Genomic DNA, 27,819 nt, shown 5'->3' with positions numbered 1-27,819 from the left:
TGGATCTGCGAAGACCTCAATCTCTCAACTCCTTCATTGATATCGATTTTTTGATGATTTTGTAGAGAGTTTCATGAGAGTGTTTTAGAGAGTGCATGAGGGTTTCAAGGAGGGAGAGATAAGGTTTTCAGACACGGGGAAAATCTGAAAATTTGTCGAGCATGAATTCACTTAAGTAGCTTTTTTTAGCTTGTTTTAAAAGACGACGCTTGTTAATGAGAGATAAGGTTTTCAAAGACAGGTGAAAATTTGAAAATTTGTCGAGCGAGAATTCACTTAAGCGCCCATTTTTAGCGTGTTTTAAAAGACGACGCTTTTAAAAAAAATTGTCATCTTTACACATAATAGACGACGGTTTTTATAAAAAGCGTCATCTTTTCATATAATAGATGACGATTTTTTATAAATAGCGTCATCTTTACATATAATAGACGACGGTTGTTTTATAAAAAAGTGTCATCTTTACATATAATAGACGACGGTTTTATAAAAAGCGACATCTATAAAAATTGTCATATTTACATATAATAGACGAAGGTTTTATAAAAATCGTCATATTTACATATAATAGATGACGGTTTTTATAAAAAGCGTCATCTTTACATAATAGACGACTATTCATTTTATTTCATACACCAAAACAAACTATCATTTTTACATATAATAGATGACACTAGTGGATACCACATAATCTTATGTTATATTTAACGAAAGTATAAATAAACTCTTAATTGTTAGTGAATATATTGTTTTGATGGCATACGCATTCTAAGAAACTAGTTCCAATGATCCAACCGTCAAAACTTGTTTGTTTATACTTCGAGATCATATACGCCAAAAATTGGAAAAAATAAACATTCAGAGATCAAGTAACAGGACAAAAAATTTGACGGTTACAAATGAAAAATCATGATTTAACTGGTTATTTTAACTCCGATTTTGATGATTTTTTACCGCTACACTCCTTGACCCTATATGAATACAATGACTGAATTTGATCTTCAATTTAAAATATTTACATTAATGGATACCACAAAATCTTATATTATATTTAACGAAAGTATAAATAAACTCTTAATTGTTAGTGAATATATTTTTTTGATGACATACGCATTTTAAGAAACTAGTTTCAACGATCCAACCGTCAAACTTGTTTGTTTATACTTCGAGATCATATACGCCAAAAATAAAAAAAAATAAACATTTAGAGATCAAGTAACAGGACAAAAAATTTCGACGTTTATAAATGAAAAATCATGATTTAACTGTTATTTTAACTCCGATTTTGATGATTTTTTACCACTACACTCCTTGACCCTATATGAATACAATGATTGAATTTGATCTTCAATTTAAAATATTTACACTAGTGGATACCACAAAATCTTATATTATATTTAACGAAAGTATAAATAAACTCTTAATTGTTAGTGAATATATTGTTTTGATGGCATACGCATTCTAAGAAACTAGTTCCAATGATCCAACCATCAAACTTGTTTGTTTATATTTCGAGATCATATACGCCAAAATCGGAAAAAATAAACATTCAGAGATCAAGTAACGGGACAAAAAATTTCGACGGTTATAAATGAAAAATCATGATTTAACGGTTATTTTAACTCCGATTTTGATGATTTTTTACCGCTACACTCCTTCACCCTATATGAATATAATGACTGAATTTGATCTTCAATTTAAAATATTTACACTAGTGGATACCACAAAATATTATGTTATATTTAACGAAAATCTAAATAAACTCTTAATTATTAGTGAATATATTGTTTTGATGGCATACGCATTCTAAGAAACTAGTTTCAACGATCCAACCGTCAAACTTGTTTGTTTATACTTCGAGATTATATACACCAAAAATTGGAAAAAATAAACATTCAAAGATCAAGTAACGGGACAAAAAATTTCGACGATTATAAATGAAAAATCACGATTTAACGGTTATTTTAACAAACCATCATATTTACATACAATAGACAACCTTTTTTTTTTTTTTTTTAATAAATATAAAAAGCTTCATTTTTACATATAATAGACGACCATTTTTTATAAAAAGCGTCATCTTTATATATAATAGACGACCATTTTTTTTTAAAAACCGTCATCTTTACTTCATAATAGATGACGGTTTTTATAAAAATCGTCATCTTTACATATAATAGAGGGCACGGTTTTTTATAAAAACGTCATCTTTAGATATAATAGACGGCGGTTTTTATAAAAACGCTCATCTTTACATATAATAGACGACGGTTTTATAAAAGCGTCATCTTTACATATAATAGACGACGATTTTATAAAAGCGTCATATTTATATATAATAGACGACGGTTTTTATAAAAAGCATCATCTTTACAAATAATAGACGACGGTTTGTATAAAAAGCGTAATCTTTACATATAATAGACGACGGTTCTTTCAAAACAACCATGTCTTTACCCAAAAAAAGACACTTGATTTTTAAAAGACGACGCTTGTCATACCTACTGTCGTTGTTTTTTGGTTAGATTTTAACTATGAAGAAAACCTTTTTAATAAGACGACGCTTTTTTATTTGTGTGCGTCGTTATAAAAAAATATTCAACAAGTACCTCCGCTTTTTTGTTTAAGTTACTTATCCACGACCGTTTTTTGTTACCGTCGTTTTTTAAATACAACGACAGTTTTTTCTTCTATCGTCATCTTTTTTTGGTCGTCTTGTTCACTTTTTGTAGTAGTGAATGAAAAACACAAACGACGTGGTATTTCAATTAAGACGATGGGGTCAAGAAAATACTAACATTGTAAATGATTTCAAATGTCAGTTATAATATACCGTCGTTGTGTTTTCACTACAACGTCGGTATTTGAAAAAGTCGTCGTATCATTCAAATGCAAAAATAAAAAATCTTAGATTTTCATAAATAAACTTACATATTTACTATATTTCTCATGGCCTCGTCAACAGAGCAGTTTGGCAATGAATTCATGTAATAGACAGTCTCCTTAGCTGGTCTCACAATTATTAACACCCAATGACCCCTACACAAAATGATCCATATATATTAAATATACTACAAAAAAAAATATTACAAGGGACCAAGTATAGAAGGTGACTAACCCTGGATTATAAGGCACCAAGTAAAATTGATCCCTATCTGCATTTTTCAGGTGGTCTGAGAGATGTTTTGAACGGTGAGATAACATTCCATATTGAGAGCTGACTTGTCCAAGGTCCACGAGGCCAACAAGGTTTACCATATTTGCCATTTTTACATAGTCAAATAGGTACCTAATTAAATATATGATATTCAATTAAATGATATTTTAATTTAAAAGAAAGGAAATGTAAAAAAAACAAAATTGGAATTCTAGAATTACCTCATGTATGATGCAATCAATGTGGATCCCATCTCAACCATGGAAGCAAACTGTAATGGTCTTCACTCAAGAGCCAGGTATCATGCTCAGTGCCAAACACTTCCTCTGGCATATGAATTCTAATGGTCTCATTAGCAGGCTTCAACTTGGTCTCGACATATTGGCATAGGGCTAACAGAAGGAGCTGGCATGTCAAGCTTTGAGAGATCCTGTAACAAGAAATAAATAAAGAAATAAAAGTTAGTTTGCACATGAAGTAAAATAAACGACTCCAACAAATCAACAAAACCGACGTGGTATATAATATCAATGACGGTTTCTAGAACATACTGACGGGTAAAGGTTATAGACAACGGTAAATACATAACAGTCGTGGTATAAATGTTATACCGTTGCTACACAGTAGAAAGGTCGCCTAGGTTAAAATAGACGACGGGTTGTAAAATAAAAACAGACGTTTATTTAAAATTTAAAAATCAAAAGAAATCAAATGTCAGAGATTTTACCGTTTCATCTTAACGGTTTTCAGCAGCATCAGCATCAGCATCATTCGTGGGATTATCTTCCTCCAAAACAAGGGCTCTCACATTACAGCAGCTTGCTTTGTCAGACATTAGATTTTTGGGCTTTGCTCTTGAGGAATTGGAGGAATTGGAGTAATTGGTGTAGTTGGAGTTTAACCGAGCGAGTTGGGATCAAAATTGGGAATTATTTGATTGAATTGTTTCAAAAAAATTTCCCTCTCTGCTCTGATTGCCTCCATAACACTTTCCTTCAATTTGTCAGCAAATTTTACTCTCTGACTCTCCCACCATGCTCAGGGGTTCCCAAAGCCAAGGTCAAAACATCGTTGGTCCCAGAGACAGTCAGAATGCCCTTGGAGACTAGTTCTTTCAAATCATCCTAAAAGTGAGAGAGAGAATGTTAGTGAGTGAACAGATGGTAAAACTGATTAAATTAATAAAAATATTAACCGCCGTGGTAAAGAGGTTAAGACACCGGAAAATGATTTAATACGTCGGCCCAAAACTACCGCGTTTTGTATACATTAAAACGTCGGTCCATGAAAAAACTGTCGTTTATTTGACATAAGAGATAAAAACACTTAACCAAAATATTCATTGATCCAGCAATAGTGTACAAACAAATTGCAGAGAAATAGAGAGGGAGAGAGAGTGTGTGTGCGTGTGAATATAAAGAAAGTTCAAAATTTAATTTAAAAAACCTAACATAGAAATACAAAACCATCGTTGTAATTCAATACAAATGTCGGTTTCATAAAAATACCGACGTTATATCTTTTTTAAAAGGCGGTAAATAAAAACCGTCATGGGGTTTCGTGTCTAACGACGGTTACTAAAAAGATCGACGTCTGAATGAAAAATGAAACCTCTATTTTACAAGTTTAGAACAGATTCAGTGAGACTTACGATTAATTTTGCCTACTCTGCAACCTTTGGATCAGGGATGTTTCCCTGATTTATCTTCTCTTGCCTTCTTCCATAGCAGAGATCAACTGATTTCTTCACCGAGCATGGTTTCTTCCAATTGATCCTCCAAACCAATGTACCCTTTTCGAGACAACCTATGGTTGTACTCGCATTTCTCCCTTCTCTGTGACTGCTCAAAATGCACAGCCTCAAAATCTGGGGATAACCTTGAAGTTACAAAGGCATCCCAATGCGATTTCTCTATGAAGTTATAAAGCTGGGGGGCTCTTTTAACTTCTCATTCTCATTTGCGAATGGAAGGATAAACTACCTAGTTATGGTAGACTTAAAATCCTTCTATTTTTTGGTGGCAGAAGACAACACCATCTTCTTGCCCCCTTCCCCAACAACATAAGCCATTTAAATAGCTTCCCAAATCTGCTCCTTCAGGTCCTTCGGCAATTGGGTCCATTTCTTGTCCACAAGAGGGACTCTGGTGTGTGCCAAAACACCAATGTAACTCTGCATCTCAATAGCAGCCTTGCCATGTGGTCTGCCACTTTTATTGTACTCAACCACAGGCTTAATCTTCTGAATTTTCCTCTTTACAACACGGCTCATTGTGTTGATACCACGAGTCAATTTCGTCACTTCATCAAATGTCGCAGAGCTTGGGTCTTTCTCGGAGGATGAAGTAAATCTCATCTTCTTTGCGGGATTGCCTGGAACAGATTTGGATTCACCCATTTATGACTTTGAAACTGCAATGTCCTTGCCTTGACCTTTTGACGCTTGAGCCTCCTTACTTTGAGATTTCGAAACCATGTTTAGAGAGAAATACAAACAGCAAGAAAAACAACAATGGTTAGGTAAAATCCAGACGTAAAATGAAAGTTCAGATGAGGCAAAAAACAAAATCGTCATGCTAATCTATAGAAACGTGGATCTGCAAATACGTCGTGGTCATTAACTTAAGACAACGGTAATTAAATAAAACCGTTGTCGTATTATAAGTTCATAAATTAAAAAAACCGCCAAGTTGTCTCTTTCCCACGTTCGTTTTAAATCAGACAACGGTTTTTCTCTTTCACACGTCGTATTTATTAACACACCATGTCGGTTATTATGAACAGCCGTGCTATTGAAGTAGCACGAATTTAATTACCATCGTCGTGTGTCAACAAAAACGTCAAATACGAGAAAAACCCATCGTCCTCACATGACTTGTGAGTGGGAACAGTGAAAGATTTTGCATTTTCAAACCTGAGTCTTGTTTCAAACATTAGTGGGACTTGTTCTTAAAAAAAAAAAAAAAAAAAAAACTTCAAATGATAGGGAAATTGAAGAAAAAAAAAAACAGAGTGAGAAAATTCCTTTCCCTTGCAAAGAAAGTTTTCTTCGGAATCAAATTTCGGAGATGAAGATGAGGAAGAACATAAAAGAGAGGGAAACTGAGAATCAGAAATGCAGCTTTTCGCGAGAGGAAAACGGAGAGAAAACTGCAAATTTTAGAGAGAACGTAAAAGTTTAGGTCAGGTGACCAAAAAGTTTATATAGTGTCCCAAAGCTCAATACAACGACGGTAGTGATAAAAACCGCCCAAGTATGTACTTACCACGACAATAAAATAACATCAACCGACGTGGTTAGTAATAAAGCCATTTGAATTTTCGTATTCCGAAAACGACGTGGTTAGTTGGGCGCTACGCGTCAAAAGTTTACTTTTGAAGAAGTGATATTACAAGTTACCATGTCGTTTTTTATGTGGAATCGACGTTGTTTGTCTAAACCTCATTGCCTTTAGTTTAATGACCGACGTTGTTTGTCTTAAAAACCTCGTTGCCTTTAGTTTAATGACCGAACGTTGTTTGCCTTAACCTCATTTGTTTTATACGTCTTCTGTGTTTTAAGAACCGATGTAGATTTCTGTTGTTACACGTCAAGTTATTGTAATATAACCGACGTTGATGTGAATATTATTTTATAAATTGAGTTTTTTTCACGAGTTCTTTTAGTTCCAGTTTTCAATTAGGGTTCCAACTTCTTCTTGCCCTTGGCTCTGTCTCACCTCTTAAGAGGCAATTGTTTGGATGTTGATGTGTGTGTGCGTTTGTGTATCTAAAAGACACAAACACACACACATCATCAACTTCCAAAAAATTGTCTCTTTGAATGCAAATTTGTGGCTGCCATCGTCAAATTTTAGAGGCAAATTTTTGGATGTTGATGTGTATGTGCCTTTGTGTATATCAAAGACACGAAGACACACACATCATCAACCTCTAAAATATTGTCTTTCTCTCACATTGGTGGCCAGATTATGCTGAGGAATAGAGTTCCCTCTGGTAAGATTTCGTATCTCTTAGGATCTCATAAAAATCTGATTCTGTCGGCAGTTTACTATATAAACCGTCGTGGTTATTCTCAATTCTTGTCATTATGTTGATCAACCGTCGTAGGATACCAAAATCCAAGAAATAAATAGTTAAAAAAAATTAATATTAAGACAACAGCTTTAGATATAAGCTTATATGTATAAAGTGAATAAATACGACGGTAATTTTAACTTCACGACGTGGTAAATTTTATTATATAGCATTAATTGAACAAACCAACGTGGTTAGAGTTATAGATACTGTCGTAGTACGCTACAAAAAATAAGTCGACAAATTTATCTTTACCATTGTTGTACATTTATTTAATACGGCGATATTTTGTAAAATACCGACGTGAATTTTTTTGACATTATACGGCTACGAAAACTTGGTCGTGTTTATTACAGAGTACAAACGGCGGCTATTGTTGTACACCATCATCTTTAGTTTCTACATCGGTGGATTCATACCTTCTGTCATTGTTTGTGGGCTCAGAGTTTACCCCTGAGGAAAACCTTTTCAATAAGATGCGGCTTTTTTAATTTGGTGCGTCGTTTTTTAAAAAATACCCGTTGGAATCTCCATTTGTTTGGTGTTTAAGTTAATCATACGCGGCGGTTTTATAACACCGTCATCTTTTCAAACACAACGACAGTTTTTTGTTAAACCGTCATTTTTTTCTGGTCGTCTTTTTCACTTTTTGTAGTAGTGAATGGACATTTGTGTAGTTTGCTACGAATTTTACTTTAAAGATCGGAACAAATTAAAAACATTAAGACATGTAGTTGTGAACTTGTGATCAATAAAAATAACATTAAAATGACAACAATTTAATTAAGTGTTTGAATTAATAATTACGAAATCAAGTGAGTTTTTTCTAGAGATAATCTTTGAGAAAACACCTAAAATATAGACGGTCCGAATAATTCAAATAAAATATAGTCTCAACTCAGCTAAATATTAACAATATAGTACTAAACTGGTATTCCAATTGTCCTAATAATATTATATACTAGAGCCATGTGAATTGTATGTTATATTTCCTAGCGGGTTAATTGTTTTATTAGTCCCTGAACTTTGACTCGATTTGCATTTGAGTACCTCAATTTTCAAAATGGTTCCCATGATCCTTTAACTTTAGTTTAGTTTGGACAAATGATTCTGCCATCAATTTTGTTAACTTTTTCTGTTAAATGCAGGCGAAAAATGGTATTTTTATATGAAAAACAAAAATTGAATAAAAAAAAGTTTTAAATTTTTTAAATTTTTTTTTATCACAAATGGTTCTTTAGGTTTTCAAAATTATCACGAATGGTCATTCAGGTTTTTTTGTGACACTAATAGTCCTTTAAGTTATCATCTACCCATCAAGGTTCCCGTGGTCCTTTGACTTTAGTTTTGTTTGAACAAATGGTCTTGTGGTTAATTTTGTTAACTTTTTCTGTTAAATGCAGCCGGAAAATGGTATTTTTATATTAAAAACAAAAAATGAATAAAAAAAATCATATCCTTAAAATAACAATAAAAGAAAATCAATTAAAAAACCAACCAAAAAAAAATCAAGTTTGGGAGACCATATAAATCGGAATAGAGGGGGAGAGACATAGTTTAATTTTAAATTTTTAGTTATTTTTTATTTTTTATTCATATTTTTAGTTATTTTTTACCATTTTGCCCCTGCACTTAACAGAAAAGTTAACAAAATTGGCGGCAGGATAATTTGTCTTAACGAAACTAAAGTTAAAGGACCACGGGAACTATTTTGGAAATTGAGGTAATCGGGTCTAAATTCAGGGACTAATAAAACGATTAACCCATTTCCTAGCTATAAGTAAACCCATTCCACTAGCAATGAGTTTTAGAACGTAAATATAGACAGTCCAATGGCTTCTTCATTGGAAAGGGAAAGCCATCCCAAAATAAATCATGTTGAGACTGAAGGATGAAATTACAAAGGAAGAGGAAGAAGAAAGCATATGCTATGCCCTGCAGTAGGTGGGTTCTTCTGCGCTGTCCATATCTCTGCAATCAGCAATTGAGCTTGGCGTTTTTGACATCATAGCCAGAGAGGGTCCAAGCGCCAAGCTCTCTTCGTCTGAGATCGCAGTCAAGATTGGCACCAAGAATTCTGAGGCACCCATGATGATGGATAGGATTCTCAGGCTCCTCACCAGCCACACTGTTCTCAATTGCTCTCTTGTTGCTGCTAATGAGGATGAAAATGGTGCGTCTAATTTTCAGAGGGTCTATATCCTTGGCCCCGTATGCAAGTACTTTGTGAATGATGAAGAAGGTGGTTCTCTGGGCCCCTTGATGGCATTGACTCAAGACAAGGTCTTCACGGAAAGCTGGTTAGTTTAGTCCTCTTAGGCCTTGCTATTAAATAAGTTGCTACATTGCACGTGATTTCAATGGGTCCTCTTTCTCTTTGATCACTTTATATTCTGTTATTTTAAACTAGTTGAAGGCAATAGTCGTGAGGTGAGGTGAGGTGAGGTTTGGACTTCATAATACAAACGTTTCATTGGCAGAAGGAATCACAAAATTACATTATCTTCATCTTCTTCTTGCTTTTACAGAGTGGAACGTGTGCTCTAAAGCAGTGTTTTCAAAGGCATGCCTAGGCACGCGTTGAGTCGCGCTTCGGAGCGAGGCAATGGTGATTCACCTCAGGCGCGGAGGAGAGGGTTGTTCTGAATAGTTAGAGAGAGAATGGTTGGCATAAATGAGTGGGAAGGGAATATACAGCTAATGTAGGAAAAATACTTTATTGTAATGGAATAGCATTGTTTTGCTATACCCGGCCAATAATACAATGACGTTGTTGATAAGTTATCCCATGTGTCATTATGTTATTGGGTGTTATCTTATATGTGAATTTCTCTCTGATAGTACTAAATGGAGGTTGAAATTATCCCCACTTTTATAAACACACCCAAAACCCATCATTATACACACTCAAAACCCATTTATAAACACACCCAAAAAGTTGAGGGTTGATCTATGTTTAAATAGTGCTTGGGTTTTTTTATAAATACTATGTTTAGGATTGGGTTTAAAAATTTGTAATTCTCTCTTACTGTAGAGATAGTCTCGTACTGTGTGCAATGGGTTAATGACACCAATAAAATAATAAATGAGCTGTCATATGTGTTTTCAACTGTTGGATGAAGAAACACCTAAAGGCTGAAAAGGTGTGTCAAGAAGTGTAGCTTTTTGCGTATGCATTACACATGATTATATAAATAAAAAATTGTATAACGAAGAAACTAGAAAACTATGTGGAATGCGAACCTGGGCGTAAGGAGACATATTCACTGTTATTATACCCAAATTTACAGACAATCTCATTCCTTAAAATGGCATAATTAAAGTCAGTCTGGGATCTTGGCTAAGGAAGTAACTATTAAAATTATAAATGGTCCACCCAATAATAGAAGAAAGGCCCTATATAATTCAAATTTTATTAAGTTCCCCAAGTCAAAGAAACGACCCACATAGTTTGTGCTAATTATAATAAATCCAACTTTCTACACATAATAAATCTACAGGTCTCAACTGAAAGATGCAGTTGTTGAAGGAGGAATTCCATTTAACAGGGTCCATGGCATGCAAACTTTTGAGCTTCTAGGTTTGGACCCCAGGTTTAATCAAGTGTTCAACACATCAATGTTTAACCACACCAGCATTGTCATCAAGAAACTTCTTCACATCTACAAGGGTTTTCAAGACAAGAACCTCACACAACTTGTTGATGTTGGTGGTGGCTTTGGAGTGACCCTTAATCTGGTCACATCTAGATATCCCCAATGTATCAATTATGACTTGCCCCAAAATCATTTATCCTGGTAGGACTTTAATTTATTTGATTCTTGAAATCTTAGTTTTTGCTTCATCGGAAGCAGTGTGCAGCATAAAATGGGAGTTAAATTGTTTTTGCTGGTGTGGAACATGTTGGAGGAGACATGTTTGCTAGTGTTCCAAGTGGGGATGCCATTTTTATGAAGATAATTTTTGAATTTCTCAAGCATTAATTAATTTTTTGGTTTTCTTCTTTAGTTTAACAATGGTAACTATATATATGAAGCTGTTCTACTTGTCTTCTGATACATTTGTTTGTAGTGGATACTTCATAATTGGAGCGATGAGCAGAGCACCATCTAAAGCTGTTGAAGAATTGTTGCAAAGCTATTCCAGACAATGGAAAAGTGATTGTTGTGGAAGAACTACTTCCAGCTATGCCAGATACTAGCACTGCTGTGAAAGCCACTTCCTAACTTGATGTGATTATGATGACTCAAATTCCGGGAGTGAAGGAGAGGAGTGAACAAGAATTCATGGCCCTGGCAACTGGTGCTGGATTTAGTGGCATCAGATATGAATGTTTTGTCTGTAACCTTTGGGTTATGGAATTTTTTAAGTAGCCAAGTGATATGAAAACACACCGAAATGAAAGTGTTCCGAGCTTGTGCTCACATCACATCAATAACAAAAACACTCAATTCAAGCCTATTAAAATATTTGCAAATGTTTTGTTGTCTATAAGCAAGAAATTATTAAGACTCAGAACATTTTGTCTGCAGATTATTTTACTTTTATCTTTCCCTTGTAAAGTAAACGAAGAAACGTAATGACATGAATTACAAGGTGCGGAAACAAATTATTGTACTATAGTTACATGTATCTCGCAGACAAAGTGAAGAATGTTCACATATTTATCGACAAGGAGTTTTTTCATCTGCCATAAAGTGGAGAGATTACTGGAGACTCTCGGACTCCATTGCTACCCTCTCTCGGAGTACTACATGCATGAATGGCCCTCCAACCCTCCATCTTTCAGGTACGTAGAAGTATACAAGAAAGAGGTCGGCCGTTCGGAAATTTATGTTGTCAGACAAATACTTATATGTAACATGCACTTAGCATGTTAATTGTGTTGCGAGACTGTTGAATCTGTATTGACTCTACCTTGATCCTCTTTGAAATTCGGGACGGGGACCTCAACACTCGATCCTCTTTGGATTTGTTTAAGACTACCTCTCTTGCTTAATCATTCATTAAGCCCTCAATAATCCCTCATGCTTAATGCTGTTGTTTGAACCTCTCAGAGCGTCCTGATTAGTAGTATTAAATTAATAATACAATAATGCATTGCTCTCTCTTTGTTATCAAATTGCTAAGAAATAAAATATCATGTGAACGAAACAATGTCAACCATATTAAGAAACCAAAGCTGAGAGAATAAACAAACTAACATAATATTTAGAGAGAGCTAGGAGAATATTGAGAGAGAGCTGAGAGAGCTCAGAGAATATACCCAATGCTTTGAGAGAGAACGAAACTTTAAAACAAAGAAAACTTTAAGACAAATTTACATTGAAGAGAGAGAAGGAAATACTTTAGGGTGAAAATTTTAGATCTCGGTCAAAAATTTCCAAGCACCGTGTTTATTGAAGACGATGGTAAATACAACCCAGTCATCGTTTAATTTCATATTTACAACGATGATTATGGTACAAAGATGCCGTTGTAAAGTGTTTTGACGTCCCTATTAATGGACTGCTTGGATAGAAGGATGGCGTCATAAATGCAGCCTTCTTCCAGTGAGCTCCATACCAAGGAGCTTGTCAATCCAACACCCACTTCATCGATCGTTCCTCACCTCGCTCAAGGGGAATGAGCGGCTCAGATTCTTGCTAACCCAAGTATGGGAAGCCAGGCAGAAGAACTCAAAACACAGAGGAGCTTCAAGATCGTTCTTGAACAGCTCGCCATTTCAACAAGAACATGGCCAAACCAAGGAGGTCCTAGAACTGGGTATTCTCCAACAAATGGAGGACATTTTCGTCCAGTGTTTTTCTGGGCAAATGGATGGAGTTTACTCCTAACCTCGATAGCATGGTTGTCCACTCCAGCCCCAGTAATGTAGGCGGGACAAACAGAAGAAGAAGATTGAGAACGAGTTTTTGGAGAAGACATGTTCAGAGATTTTGGTTTGGAGCAAAAAGATAGCAACAAAGGCAGGGTGGCAAGAAGAAAAGAGTGGGAATTCTGAAAAACTAGGAAAAATTAAGGTTTGAAAAACTAGGTTTTCGAATGAACAAGAACTTTGAGTTTTGAATTTCTTTTAAAAAGCTCGAAATCGAGGAAGAAGAAGACGATACGACGCATGATAATGACTAGGTAGTAACTGGCCATTTTCCCACGAAGTCTAGTTCGTGGTAGGCAAACGTGGCAGACATGGGCTAACGGAAGAAACTAGCGCGCAAATTAATAGCCAAGTCATTAAGTCTAGAACCGTTCCAAAAACGATTCAAACTTAAGGGGGCATTGTTTGGGCCCCGAATTTGACACACCCAGTCCAAAAAATCAAAGCCCATGTCAATTTTGGGCAGTCACTAGCAGTACACACTCGGCCCAACATTGAAGGCCCGTATGACGACGCAAAATCAGACCCAGACAGTGTGGACTAAAATCGAAAGCAAGAGCCCAAAATCCAAAAAGCCCAGCCCATGTTTTGTCAAAACCACAACAACGAACTTGGGCTTCGAAAAAAGAAGAAAAGAAAGTAATTAGCCTATGGCTCAACTCATAACTGGGCTTGGCATAATTAAAAAGGAACGGACCCACGTGAGGTTTTCTGACTTAGAAAGGTCAACAATTTCAACTGGGTTGATAAAAAGTTAACAAAGACAGGCAACAAAGAGGGGACATCTCAATCTCGCCACCAAAAGATCAAAACCCTTTTTATATATCCAGGAATATTGCTTCTGCTCCAAAGATGGCACCTTCTTTTCAAGAGATACGCAGGCTAAGTTTTCTAAAAATGGAGAGATAAATAGGAAACAGGGAGTTGTTCAAACTGGAAAATCAGACTAACCATCACAGTTTAAAACTCTTACAAGAAGCAGTTAGAATGGAAGGAGGGTTAGGTTTCCTTTCAAAGAAACAGGGAAGTAATTGCCAAAGGAACTGACTACTGAGAGCTTATCTGCCAGAAATGATAAAATCTCTTCTTCTTTGCATTTAAAAGTAAGAGATCTTGTGAAAATTTTTGCCGCCCATTATTAAAAGAATTAGAAACCCTACTCCAAAGCCTTTCTTATAAATAAAGGAGAGGATGAACACAACAAAAGGACAGACAACCAAAAAAACAACCAAAGATAAAAAAAAACTCAAAATGATCACTTGAATCTCCGAGAACGCTCAAACAAACAAGCAACCAAAAGCTCATTCGAGCCACGAAGAAGTCATCTATAAATCAGAACTTCTAGTTCAGACTTAAGGAAAATAAGTCATTCAAAACGAGATCTCTCTCGTTACAAATTTGGTTCAGCAAAAGCCAAAACAAGCAAAGTTTGAGTTTTACAAATATGAAAACCTCAATAAATTTATGGAGAGCCCTGATCAAGAAGAACAAGTACCACAATACAGTTCTAGCTTAGTAGTCCTCAAGTCCACCACTACGCCTCTTTCAGATCAAGAGGCCGCACTGCCCATTCAAAAAGCCTCCAAGGGCTCGAAATAGATTAAAGCTCACAAACTCAAAATTTGGTATCGATTTACAACTGAAGCTCAGCAGTTGAAGTTGTTGATTCAATCTAGCACAGACGTACTCAGTCCCAGGACGAAGCTTCTATCCAGCAGAAATGGAATTCACCTTTTCTTATATTTTTTTAGAGTTGATTCTTCCTTTCTAAGTCTTGTAAAAGGCAGTTCTGTCTAAAAAGAATCCACTTTATTATCATTTATTCCGGCCAGAGGAAGGAAAAGAACTTACTTGGGAGATATTCCTCACCCAAATTCACAATCGCTTGTTTAGAAATCAGTAACTTGGGGTGCAAGTTATCTAATCTTAAAAAGTCTACTAGAATTTTTATTGCTAGCAGTGCCACGCTCCCACACTAAAGAAAGTGGACTTGTTGACCCGTCAATGGTTTTCAGGCCAACGGGGAACTTTACCCTTCCATCACAGGAGCAAACACAAAACGGGGAACAATTTGGCATGCTCAGTGGAACTTCTCAGTATACATACTCCAACAGAAATTTTTGGAAAGTGTATGAATATTGGAAGCTTTAGCCAAAACCCATGCCACACCATGGAAAGAGATCGGTAGTTCTCCGAGCAGGTTTAGAGTCAAGAAAGTGATGCGGACACTCAACTCATGGCAAGATAGAAGCAGACGTTCAGGGTCGGCTCCGGAGGTTGAATCCACACCGAAGCTATATTCCGATAGGAGGCTACAACACAAAGGAGCCGAATACTTTGAACAACATGACACCATGATGCAATGGCAAGTTAATCGCAGCTTCAAGAAGGACAGTAAGGTCGCCATGGCTAGAATTCCAAACCTGATGTTGTAATCCAAAGAGCTAGACCTCCATTATGGCCCTCCACCAAGATTGGCATGGCCATACCAGGAGAACCCTCCGATAGCATAGATAGTGGAATATCGGGCATGGAGAAATCCAAGCCGGACAAAGGGGAGGAACCCTTCCGCCTATTCCACCCGTGGCCCCACGTGATCAACCCTTACTTCCGAGGCACCAGCTTGTGCTTCCCTACAGATACGTAAGGATGGATCTCAATCCATTCCCTCCAGGCGAGAGGCGAAGAGGTAGAGGGGGAACCAACCCCTTTGCCAACAATGATAGGAACAAACCAGGGGCAAATTGGAGGAATCATCCAGATTTTGAATAAAAGGAAGAACACAAGGAGGAAGTTATGCCCATAGGCCACACAGGAAGAAACACAGGATTGACTGTGCCACCAAAACAGGACTAAATCTGCACTCACAAAGCCTTGAATGATATGGGGGCCCTACAGAGAATGATCAGGGAGATGATGGAGCTTGAAACCAGAAGAGGAGAAAAACCCACCTATAGAAAGTCATATCCGGCTTACATTGATTAGATACCTCTATCACTAGGTTTCAAGGTCCCAAACTTCACCTTGTTCAATGGAGAAGATCCCCATCCTTCATCAGTTGAGCATATAGGCAGGTTCTCTGTCCAGTGCATAGCCATAGAAAATTACCCTCTGTTAAAGCTAAGGCTTTGTGGGAATTCTCTCTCTGGACAAGCTTTCACCCGGTACACCAGCCTACCAGCCAATTATGTTCAAACCTAGGAGCAAATGAAAAACGTTTTCCATGACTACTATTTCAAGATCCAGCCAGAAGTCACCATCAGTGATCTTGCTGCCCTCAAATAGAGTGAAGATGAACCTGCCCAAGAGTTCAAAACCAAATTCAAAAAGCTCAAAATGAAGTGTCAAATCCCTATAGAAGAAACGCACTTCATTCAGATGGCTCAAGCAGCCCTTAAAATCTCTTTGAGAAAAAGATTTGATGGGATGTTGTTTGGAGATCTGCCAGAATTGGCAAATAAAGCACCTAAATATGAGGAGCTGCTTAGGGAAGAACAACAAAAGAGGAACTCTTCCAAAGGCACGTACTACAAGACTCCTTCTTTAGTCCATCTGGTTGAGGTGGAATCAGAAGAAGACACAGAAGGCTCGAAGGAAAGAGAAATTGCAGTGGCAGAAATGGCAAAGTTAAAACATCCCATCAGCTGCAAAGCTTTTACAAAGCCACCAAAGGATCAGAAGCCACCACCATTCATAGGGTGGTTTGTTCCAAACAAACCAACCTAGAACAAGGTCTATTCCTTCGATCTAACCAAGGTTGATGCTTTGTTTGATGAGATGCCCACAGGTTGCCCAAGCCAGAAGAACTCAAAGGCAGACAATATTGCAGGTGGCACAACTTATTGGAACCATTCCACCAATAGTTGTGTTGTTTTTAGGGATGTCATACAGGAAGGAATAACAACATGAAGGCTAAAACTAGCGTAGAAACCTCCATCAGTCACAACAGATCCTTTCCCCCAGACCACAAGTCAACATGGTCAACTTAAATTGGCGAACAATAGAGAGGCAAACTAATGAAGCTAGCTCCAGCAGAGGCAAAAGAGTCACAAGGAGGCTAGTCAAATACCAAAGGGTACTATCTCGGTGGGGTAGTCTTTGTGTAGTAGATGCAAGTGTGAGAGCGAGTTAGAACTAACTCGGACAGCGAAACAGCCCACACCTAGCGTCTTTGTGAAGGGCAGTTCGGCTCTATCTAAAGACTGAGCTGCATGAAAGGCTTATCTAAGGCTTGCTCGGTGCAACAAAAGAATGGCAGAGCAACCAAAGAAAGAAATATCAACCAGGATGCCCCGAAATGAAAAACCTTTGGTAACTATCATAGAAGGCAAATGATATGCTATTCAAAAAGTGGCAGACCAACTCTAGAGTTGACTTAACTCAGAAGAGAAGGGTTCAAAGGTAGTACTACACCTTCCTCAAAAGCAGGGACGACACACAAGTACTTCCCGGGACCATGTTCCGCGTAAAAGGAAAAATCCAAAAATAGATCCTCAGTAACAAAGAACTCACCACAAAAGCCGATAAAAGCGAATCTCCAGGCATACCTTCTATCCATCTTGCCTCATCCTCAGTCGACCACCTTGAACCTTCACAAGTACAAAGTGAATCCGAACCTATCTCAGTAGAAGGACAAGAAGACGGATGAAGAGTACGAAGAGAGCAGGTTGGACTACAAACCATCTGCAAATGATCAGATTGGGCTCTGCGAAACACGAGAACATGAAGACTGGACAGAAGAATATGAGGAAGAGCAGATGGAGTATGATGGAGAACCAAATGAAGAAATCTGCGGCTTTTGGTGCAGAATTAGAAAGCTTTGCAGGGTGATCTAGGCATTAACATAGTGTTCATTTTGCTAGAAAAATTCAAGGCGGCAGAGGGATAAGAAAACACTCTAGAAGGAGACGTGTTCTCCCAGGAAAGTTTGAATGTAGATTGGTAGAGGTAGAAGAGGCGCCAGAACAACGAACACATACTGCCAAGACAAAGTGAAACTTCCATGAAATCAAGCAGCTCTGAACAACTTTGCTTCTCCAAACCAACCAAGGAGATGACCAATCACCTCAGACTCTGTTCACAACAGCAAACTTCGGTGGTATTCCTATTCCCAAGGTGATGGTAGATGGAGGTGCAGCCATTAATCTTTTACCCCACAGACTACTGAGCAAGATGGGCAGAACAGAGAAGGATTTGATTCCAACACGCTTAACTGTCACCAACTTTGCTAGGGGCATCACTAAGACTCATGGAATCTTGGATGTGAATGTCATAGTTGGAACCAAAGAGCTGAAGATTGCATTCTTTGTGGTAGACACTACTTCTACCACCTACAATGCATTGCTTAGCAGGGACTGGATTCACCAAAGCTTGTGTGTTCCTTCCACTCTACATCAACAATTAGCCCTTTGGAATGAAGAGGGTTGCATGGAGATAGTAGAGGCCAATCCACGGCCATTTCTGCCCTCTGCCATGTGTTTTGAGGTAAGGTATTATCATGATGACCTTGGTCCTTTCACTTTCCTTGGAGTCAACCAGAACGGCCGCCCCCATAGTGTCACGGCCCAAAGACTCATTGAAGATGGTTTAGCCAGTTTTCTAGAAGACTGGAATAAACCTTTTGTTCTAAACCTCTAGAACTCTGATGTTTAGCCTCAATCAACAAGAAAGGAATCGAGCTCCAAGAATCCGATCCATTACAAAAAGATTGTTGATGTATTGGGAAGAAAGTAAGCTCTTCATGCAGAATTCAGCCATTAGTATGGCAGAATTCACCCATGAGAGCACGGAAGAACAAGAAGAAGAAAGTTTACAAAAGGAAGTACTAGATTTTGCACCAGCAGCACTGGATGACTCTTTGCCAGAAGTGGAAGATCCATTACAGGGGATAAAAGAGGATCCAAGACCAACTTTCATTAGTGCACTATTGAAGGAACCACTCAAGAGTGAAATCATTGCACTTTTGCTTGATTTTAAAGACTACTTTGCTTGGCATTATCATGAGATGCCTGGATTAGATAGAAAGTTGATGGAGCACAAGCTGCCAATCAAAGAAGGCTACCTTCCACTCAAACAGGGCAAAAGAAGAATGTCCATGGAAACAGAACTAAAAGTCAAGGAAGAAATAGAAAGATTGCTCAAAGCAGGATTCATCAGACCAGCCTGAAGAGAAAAACAGGGGTAGTTAAGATTTGTGTGGATTACAGGAATTTGAATGAAGCATCTCCCAAGGATGAATATCCTATGCCAATGGCAGATATGCTAGTAGATGGAGCTGCTCATAACCAAATGCTATCTTTTATAGATGGTAATGCGGGATATAATTAGATTATGGTGGCAGAAGAAGACATCCACAAGACAGCCTTCATGTGCCCAGGACATATAGGTGCTTTTGAGTACACTGTAATGCCTTTTGGCTTAAGAAATGCAGGAGCCACTTATCAAAGAGCAATGAATTCTGTTTTCCATGATATGATAGGGCATTCTCTAGAGGTATACATAGATGATGTGGTGATTAAATCCCCAGAAGAGGGAAATCATCTATCAAATCTAAGAAAGGCATTCCTGAGAATGAGACAGCATAAATTGAAAATGAACCCAAGAAATGTGTTTTGGAGTTCAAGCAGGAAATTTCTTAGGTTTCTTGGTCCACCAAAGAGGCATAGAAATTGATAAAAACAAAGCAAAGTCCATCATAGAAGCTCTACCACCTCGGAACAAGAAAGAACTACAAAGTCTCTTAGGAAAAATTAATTTTCTAAGGAGATTCATATCCAATACTGCAAGAAAAATTCAGACTTTCTCCTCCTTGCTAAGGTTGAAGCAAGAACAAACATTTAAGTAGGAAGAACAACATCAACAAGCTTTTGAGGAAATCAAGCACTACCTCTCAAATCCACTAGTTCTGTCCCTACCAAAGAGAGGGAGACCACTCAAACTTTATGTTTCTGCATCAGAAGTGTCTATTGGGAGTTTGTTAGTCCAAGATAACAAGGAAAGGAAGGAACCGGTAGTCAATTATCATAGTAGAACTCTGACAGAAGTAGAAAGGAAATATTCTGCAATTGAAAGGCTTTGCCTAGCCTTATACTTCACTGTTGTAAAACTCAGACACTACATGCTGCCATTCACCATCTACATCATTGCCAAGACAAACCTAATCAAATACATGGTAACAAGGCCAATGTTGAGAGGAAGAATTGGAAAATGGACTCTGGCTTCGACAGAATTTGCTTTCAGATATGTGCCTCGTAAAGTCACAAAGGACAAGTCTGTAGCAGATTTTCTAGCAGATCATCCAGGGGAAGAGATTGAAAACATGGACTCTTTGGATATAGCAAATGCAGATCTGTTGACTAGAGCCCATACTTGCCTTAACAATCTCATATATTCAGTTCACCTCACACCTTGGAAGCTGTACTTTGATGGATAAAAAACTGATGTAGCTTTTGGGGCAGGAATTGTTTTGAAGGAACCACTAGGAATCAGACACTATTATTCTTTCCAGCTACACTTCCAATGCACTAACAATAGGGTTGAATATGAGGCTTTAATCATTGGCCTAGAAATGCTGGTGGAATTAAGGATCCAATCTGTGAAAATCCTAGGAGATTCTATGCTTGTGTTGAAACAGATTGCTGGAGAATGCAAGTGTCTAAATCCTTCTTTAGCTGTCTATCTAATGGCAGCCAGAAACCTTCTCGAATTCAGAGAAGCTACTTGGGAACATATCCCAAGAGAGGAAAACTTTGCAGCCAATGAATTGGCTCAGTAGCAACAGTTATACAAATGCTTGAAGACTATATGCATTGACTATTCCAAGGTATGTGAGGCTTGCCAAAGGCAACGTAAATCAATAGTTCAAACCGCACTCAAAGGTAGGGCATTTCCCATTTTTATAGGAACTTCTGTACCAGAAACAATGGTATCTCCAATTATAGCCCCGACCCAATCCAAAGAGGCTCCTTCAGTCCCCATGAACCCAGTAGTAAAGTCATGGCCTTTTAGAGGATGGGCAATGGATCTCATTGGCAAGATTTATCCGACCAGTAGCAAGCAGCACTATTTCATCATTGTAGCTACAGATTATTTCACCAAATGGGTAGAAGCCAAGCTTGTTAAATCCACTACATCTCAAGAGATCATCACTTTCATAGAAGAGTAGATCATACAAAGGTTTGGCATTCCATAATCAATCACAACTGACAGAGGATCTTCTTTCATATCTGGAGAGATGTTAGATATGGCAGAGGCATTCAAATTTAAGCTACTTCAATCCACTCCTTATTATGGTCAAGCTAATGGACAGGCAGAATCAAGTAACAAGGTGATCATCAACATTATCAAAAAAATGCTTGAGAAGAATCCAAAGTAATGGCATGAGAAGTTATCAGAAACTCTGTGGGCATATAGGACTTCAAAAAGAGAGGCAACTGGCATGACTCCATATGCTCTAACTTATGGTCATGATGCAATTCTGCCTATGGAGATAGTAGTCCAGTCTCTAGGAATTGCTCATCAACATAGTCTGATTGGAGAAAACTACTCTCAAGCCATGCTGTTAGAACTAGAAGGATTGGATGCAAGTAGGATTGATACTCTCAATAAACTCTTAGTAGGAAAACAGGCTGTGTCAAGGGCTTACAACAAAAGAGTTAAAAACAAAAGTTTTGAAGAAGGAGAAATAGTCTGGAAAGCAATCCTGCCCCTTGGAACACATATAGCTGGTTATGGAAAGTGGTCACCTACATGGGAAGGTCCTTCCATAATTAAGCAAATCCTTGGATTAGGGGATATAGATTACAGAATCGAGATGGGGATGTTCATGCTGCACCAATCAATGGCAAGTGGTTGAAGAAATTTTATCCAACGATGTGGGATTCACAGGCTGCACAAACAGATCCTGGGATAGAGAAGGAACAAGATGAAACTGCTTTTTTAAACTCTGCTCATTGTAATTTATATTTGTTCTGATTCGTTAAGTTTATTTCCTTTTATTTTTCTGCTTTATTTTATTTTATCAAAAGAAATTGAAAATCAAAAAATTTCAACAAATAAATAACTTTTATTAAATATAGTTTTTCTAAAGACTAAGTTTATTACATTTTCATATTTTAAATTCAAAACCCTAATTTTCTAAGGGTTTCTTGCAAACTGGTCTTCTTGATCAAAGCTCATTTTGGAGCAGCACCCCCTGGTGGTTTGAGGCTTCGCAATCTCCAATGTTGGCTTGCAAGCCGACACCATGCTCGCACAGGAAAGTAGCCTTAGTCTTGAACTCACCTAGCCCCAAGCCTCGCCTCGCACCTTCCCGCACTCGCCAACTTCTTTGAAGCTCATCAACTGCTGCTCCACCTTGTTTGCGTGAGCCTTGGCTTCCTTATATTGTGCAACCATCCGTCCATCGCTGCTTTGCGTAATCAACCAAATTGGCTTCATGGGTAGCCTTGCAGAACCCAGAGGTTTTGAAGGTGGGCTTAAGATCTTCATAACGGTCGTAGAGGTTAAGCATGTCTCTGGCCAGGCCAAGGCTCATCTCAAGTATAGGCTTGGGAGCCATGTTCTGCCTGTGCGAAGGTCCGGTTCTTCACCAGTTGATTAACAGCTTCTTGGTTCTCATCCAAGTCCAAGATTGCCGATCTTCACCTCTCCATTGCCTTCTCCACCTCCTTGGACTTATCCTTGCCAGGGGTAGAACTGAGTTTTTCTAGCTTGTCCACCGGGCATCTAGATCCATAGCCTCAAATTCGCCAGCGGATCGCAAAGAAGGAAGCAAAGTGGCGATGAACCCGGAAAGGAATGAATGGGCATCTGCAAAGAAGAGCTCAAAGTCAACTCTATGCAAATTTTTAGAATCAAAGGAAAAAACCAAAATCAATAATACTTACAGCAACGATGGGAGACTTCAGAGGGCTAGTCACCACGCCAAAATCCCAGCATTCGGGCACTTCCACTTGCGTAAACTGATAGTTAGGAAAACAAGAATGGGACATAATGCAGAAAGCAGGCATCGATGGAATAAGAGCATAAAATTACCATAAGACTAGGAAAAGCAGAGCTACCTCCATTTCAGATTCTAAGACTACAACGAAGTTCTCGCTTCACAGGCACTTGAATTGAAGCAGAGTGATTCGCCTTCACATCATCGAATAGGCCAGCTTATGAGCTTGTGGGTTTAGCCCTCCGAGCCTTTTCTTGTTGTTTGGCCATGGCAATACTTTCGCTATCACCTCAGCAGAATCTCCTATTACAGACAAAAAGAAGTCAAAAGTCAAGTCAAGAATTAGAAGGAGAATGACACAAAAGTTCAAGTCGAAATAAACAAAGGCTCACCTCTTCTTCAAAATCTTTGCTCTTCTATTTTGGGGGCACATCCTCTTCCTCCTGCTCCTTCTCCTGCTCTACACACAAAGGCCTTCCTTAGCTCCTCATCGGTGCTAGAAGAGGCCATGGAGCGCCTGTGTCCTTCAGGCCATACACCACTACACCTCTTTCTAAGTCTTTTTAACTTCAGTATGAGGGGGAGGAGGACTTTGAGCTGCAAAGAAACAAGAATAAGGTGATTAGAACATGTGAATTAAACAAAGGCAAGGCAGAACAAGATCAAGAAAGCTCAAAACTCTCAAGACTAACCTCAAGCTTCGATTGAACAAGACTTCATGAATTGGAGCGGTCTCTTTCCTCTTTTTCCTTCCGCCAAGGGAGTGGCCTCAACAAATGGTTGTTCTGCTTGGGTTTCATCCTCTTCTATCCCCTGAGGGAAGCTCCAAGTCTCCAACAGCAATAATGTAAGTAATCGCACAAAACAAAACAAGTCAAAAGTCAATCCAATAAGAAAATTATAGAAGGAACAGAATGAGGGGAAACTTACCAATCACCTCTCCAGCCTGGATGGATTGCCCGCCTATGTTCTTTGTTAAGGAAGGGTCTGAAGCAGCATGTAACGAAAGTATTAAGTATCATCACAATGGCAGAATAAGTAAAATATAGACAGAAGTGAGAGTCTACCTTCTATAACTTGAGCATTGATGTCTTTAATGGTCTGCACCATGAATCTGTGAGTCTTCTCCCCTGCGTGAACGGTCCAAGCATCCCAGCCATCAAAGAGAACTTTGAGTGCAATGCTGAAGGCGGGCAAACCTTGAAACCTAGCTTTCCACCAAGCGTCAAACTCAGCAGAACTGCAGGAATTAAGCACCTAAGATGGATAGAGAACGTCTGCACTATTATTTATCTTGTTAACTGCACATCTTAGCATCCTTGTGCACCTCCAAGTCATCTAAATCTCTCCAAGAAATGGCCGGATTGCAACTCCTGTAGGATTTGAGCGGAATGACTTGAGGGCAGCCAAGATGTCTTGCGCAAAAGTTGGGATGATAGACTTCTACCCCCAAATGATAATTTGGAGGCTTTCCACCTCCATGGGGCAGGTCTCTTGGTAGGGTAACACTCAGAACTTCTTGAAATCTATTCGGCGGATTCCTCTTCTAGCTCCTTCTTAAAGAGCCGATCCATGCCGAACCAAGGATACGATCTTCTAATCACCACCGCCATCGGGCAGATTTTAGTACAAAGGCTCAATAACATCAGTGCATCGCTCAATGGAGCGCTGGGCACTTCGCAGACATTAAAGGAAGCGCTTATCACCTAGTCTTCAGCAAACGATGTCCGGGAACCTCACCTCGGGAAGTAAAACCGCAGCCGATCTTGGTTCATCCGTAATGCGCCAAGTAGATGATTTAGGGAATTCTTTAGTGGTGTGCGTGTTCCGAACAAATGAGCTAGAATCAGAGGCCCAAGTCCAACGCGCGATGATTGTGCAGGCTTACGCTAAGTGCTTGTAGTCGAGTAGAACAGAGAAGAACGATTCGAAATACAAATCTGTTCACCAAAACAGGAGGAACAGATGTGCCGATCCTGTCTTTCTCAAAGACCAATTTCCTCAAGTAGTTGGAGAATGAGCAGCTTACGTTATGGTGGTTGGAGAGATAATAAATGGCTTGGCCAATTTCTCTTGGTTCTTCTTCCTATAGGTAATCACCACCGCATCCACAGGACGCCCATGGGTCCAATCCAAAATCTGAGCCATATCCAGAGAGTCGAGCCATTGGGCCCATACAAAAATCAAACACGTTGCTACTGCACCTGTATGCAGGGCAGCAGCCAAAACATTTTCGCCCTATTAATGGATCATGGATGTAAGGATGGCGCTATAAATGCCAGCCTTCTTCTAGAGAGCTCCATACCGCAGAAGGAGCATGCCAACCTAGTCAACCCACTTCACTAGACTATTCTCACCTCACTCAAGGGAATGAGCAGATTCTTACTAACCCAAGTATGGGAAGTAAAGGCAAAAGAACTCTGAAACACAGAGGAGCTTCAGATCGTTCTTGAACAGCTCTACCATTTTAGCAAGAACATGGCTAAACCAGTGAGGTCCTAGAACCAGGGTATTCTCAAACAAATGGAGGACATTTTCATCCAGGTTTTTCTATGCAAATGGATGGAGTTTACTCCGAACCTTGATAGCATGGTTGTCCACTCCAGGTAATGTAGGCGGGAGGAACATAAGAAGAAGACTGAGCACAAGTTTTTGGAGAAGACATGTTCAGAGATTTTGGTTTGGAACAAAAAGATAGCAACAAAGATAGGGTCTGCAGGCGAAGAAAAGACTGGGAATTCTAAAAAACTAGGAAAAATCGAGGTCCAAAACTAGGTTTTGAATAAACAGGAACTTTGAGTTTTGAATTTCTTTTAAAAGGTTCGAAATTGGGGAAGAAGAAGACGATATGACGTATGATAATGACTAGCTAGTAGCTAGCTAGTAACTGCCATTTTCCCACGGTCTAGTTCATGGTAGGCGATATATGACGTGGGCTAACGAAGAAACGGCGTGCAAATTATTGGCCAAGTCATTAAGTCTAGAACCGTTCCAAAATGATTCAGACTTAAGGGGCATTGTTTGGGCCGAATTTGACACACCCAGTCCAAAAGATCAAAAGCCCATGTCAATTTTGGCGCAGTCACCAAGAAGACACACTCGGCCCAACACTGACGGCCTGTATGAAGGACGAGGCAAAATCAGACCCAGACAGTGTGGACTAAAATCAAAAGCAAGAGCCCAAAATCTAAAAAGCCCAGCCCATGATTTTCATAACCACAACAACGAACTTGGGCTTCGAAAAAGGAAGAAAAGAAAGAAATCAGCCCATGGCTCAACTCATAATTGGGCTTAGGAACGGACCCACGTGAGGTTTTCTTACTTAGAAAGGTCAACAATTTCAACTGGGTTGATAAAAAGTTAACAAAGACAGGCAACAAGGAGGGGACATCTCTGAATCTCTCGCCACTGTAAGATCAAAACCCTTTTTATATATTCAGAGGTATTGCTTCTGCTCCAAAGAAGGCACCTTCTTTTCAAGAGATACGCAGGCTAAGTTTTCTAAAAAGGAGAGATAAACAGGAAAGCAGGGAGTTGTTCAAACTGGAAAATCAGACTAACCATCACAGTTTAAAACTCTTACAAGAAGTAGTTAGAATGGAAGGAGGGTTAGGTTTCCTTTCAAAGAAAACAGGGAAGTGATTGCCATAGGAACTGACTACTGAGAGCTTATCTGCTAAAAATGATAAAATCCCTTCTTCTTTGCATTTAAAAGTAAGAGATCTTTTGAAAAATTTTGCCGCCCATTATTAAAGAATTAGAAACCCTACTCCAAAGCCTTTCTTTTAAATAAAAGGGAGGATGAACACAACAAAAGGATGACAACCAAAAAAACAACCAAAGACAAAAAAAAACACAAAATGATCACTTGATCTCTGAGAACCTTCAAACAAACTGAAGCAACCAAAAGCTCATTCGAGCCACAGAAAAAGCCAGCTATAAATCAGAACTTCCAATTCAGACTTAACTAAAATAAGTCATTCAAAACGAGATCTCTCTCATTACAAATTTGGTTCAGCAAAAGCCAAAACAAGCAAAGTTTGAGTTTTACAAATATGAAAACCTCAATAAATTTATGGAGAGCCCTGATCAAGAAGAACAGGTACCACAATAGCAATTCCAGCTTAGTAGTCCTAAAGTCCAGCCACTTCGCCTTTGGTCAAGAGGCCGCAATTCTGCCCATTCAAAAAGCCTCCCAGGGCTCGAAATAGATTAAAGCTCTGCCAAACTCAAAATTTGGTATCGATTTACAACTAAAGCTCAAGATTGAAGTTGTTGATTCAATCCAAAGACAGGCGTACTCAATCCGGCACGAAGTTCTATCCAGGCAGAAATGGAATTCTAGCCTTTTTTTGTTTTTTTAGAGTTGATTCTTCCTTTCTAAGTCTTGTAAAAGGCAGTTCTGTCTAAAAAGAATCCACTTTATTATCATTTATTCCGGCCAGAACTACCAATTTTGTACTATGATAAATTGTGAAGTCCTCACTAGTCTGAGGAAGGAAAAGAACTTACTTGGGAGATATTCCTCACCCAAATTCACGATCGCTTCTTTAGAAATCAGTAACTTGGGACGCAAGTTATCTAATCTTAAAAAGGTTGCTAGAATTTTTATTGCTAGCAGTGGTACGCTCGCACACTAAAGAAAGTTGACTTGTTGACCAGTCAATAGTTTTCAAGCCAATAGGGAACTTTACCCTTCCATCACAGGAGCAAACACAAAACGAGGTGAACAACATAACTGATTCAAGACAACTAGTCTATTTTTTC

At 38.5% G+C, this 27,819-nt stretch overlaps 2 protein-coding genes and 1 pseudogene across 3 annotated transcripts; all 3 read left to right on the top strand.

The window, feature by feature from the left end:
- Positions 1–8,968: 8,968 nt before the first annotated feature.
- LOC103322532 (isoflavone 3'-O-methyltransferase 4 pseudogene) lies at positions 8,969–11,435 on the top strand (annotated as a pseudogene). The gene is made up of 3 exons (XR_016123582.1): positions 8,969–9,534; positions 10,735–11,031; positions 11,306–11,435. The product of XR_016123582.1 is annotated as an isoflavone 3'-O-methyltransferase 4 pseudogene (transcript).
- An 8,845-nt stretch (positions 11,436–20,280) lies between these two features.
- LOC148920398 (uncharacterized) lies at positions 20,281–20,886 on the top strand. Its single transcript, XM_089044618.1, has 2 exons — positions 20,281–20,528; positions 20,646–20,886. Exons 1-2 carry the CDS (start codon positions 20,281–20,283, stop codon positions 20,884–20,886), a joined length of 489 nt encoding a protein of 162 aa, XP_088900744.1.
- A 147-nt stretch (positions 20,887–21,033) lies between these two features.
- On the top strand, positions 21,034–21,966 carry LOC148920397 (uncharacterized). The gene is made up of 2 exons (XM_089044617.1): positions 21,034–21,272; positions 21,525–21,966. Exons 1-2 carry the CDS (start codon positions 21,034–21,036, stop codon positions 21,964–21,966), a joined length of 681 nt encoding a protein of 226 aa, XP_088900743.1.
- The last annotated feature ends 5,853 nt before the right edge of the window (positions 21,967–27,819 follow it).

The sequence above is a fragment of the Prunus mume genome, linkage group LG2 (genome assembly GCF_029339155.1).
Source record: "Prunus mume cultivar Tortuosa linkage group LG2, ASM2933915v1, whole genome shotgun sequence".
Classification (NCBI taxonomy): Eukaryota; Viridiplantae; Streptophyta; class Magnoliopsida; order Rosales; family Rosaceae; genus Prunus; species Prunus mume.
The sequence above is the reverse complement of the archived record's forward strand: the minus strand, read 5'-3'. Positions and strand labels throughout refer to the sequence as shown.

Coding starts and splice junctions, on each gene's coding strand:
- LOC148920398 (XM_089044618.1), top strand. CDS start 20,281: ATGGTAACAAGGCCAATGTTGAGAGGAAGAATTGGAAAATGGACTCTG. Junction 20,529..20,645: donor CACCTCACACCTTGGAAGCT/GTACTTTGATGG, acceptor CACTAACAATAG/GGTTGAATATGAGGCTTTAA.
- LOC148920397 (XM_089044617.1), top strand. CDS start 21,034: ATGGTATCTCCAATTATAGCCCCGACCCAATCCAAAGAGGCTCCTTCA. Junction 21,273..21,524: donor ATCATCACTTTCATAGAAGA/GTAGATCATACA, acceptor GTGGGCATATAG/GACTTCAAAAAGAGAGGCAA.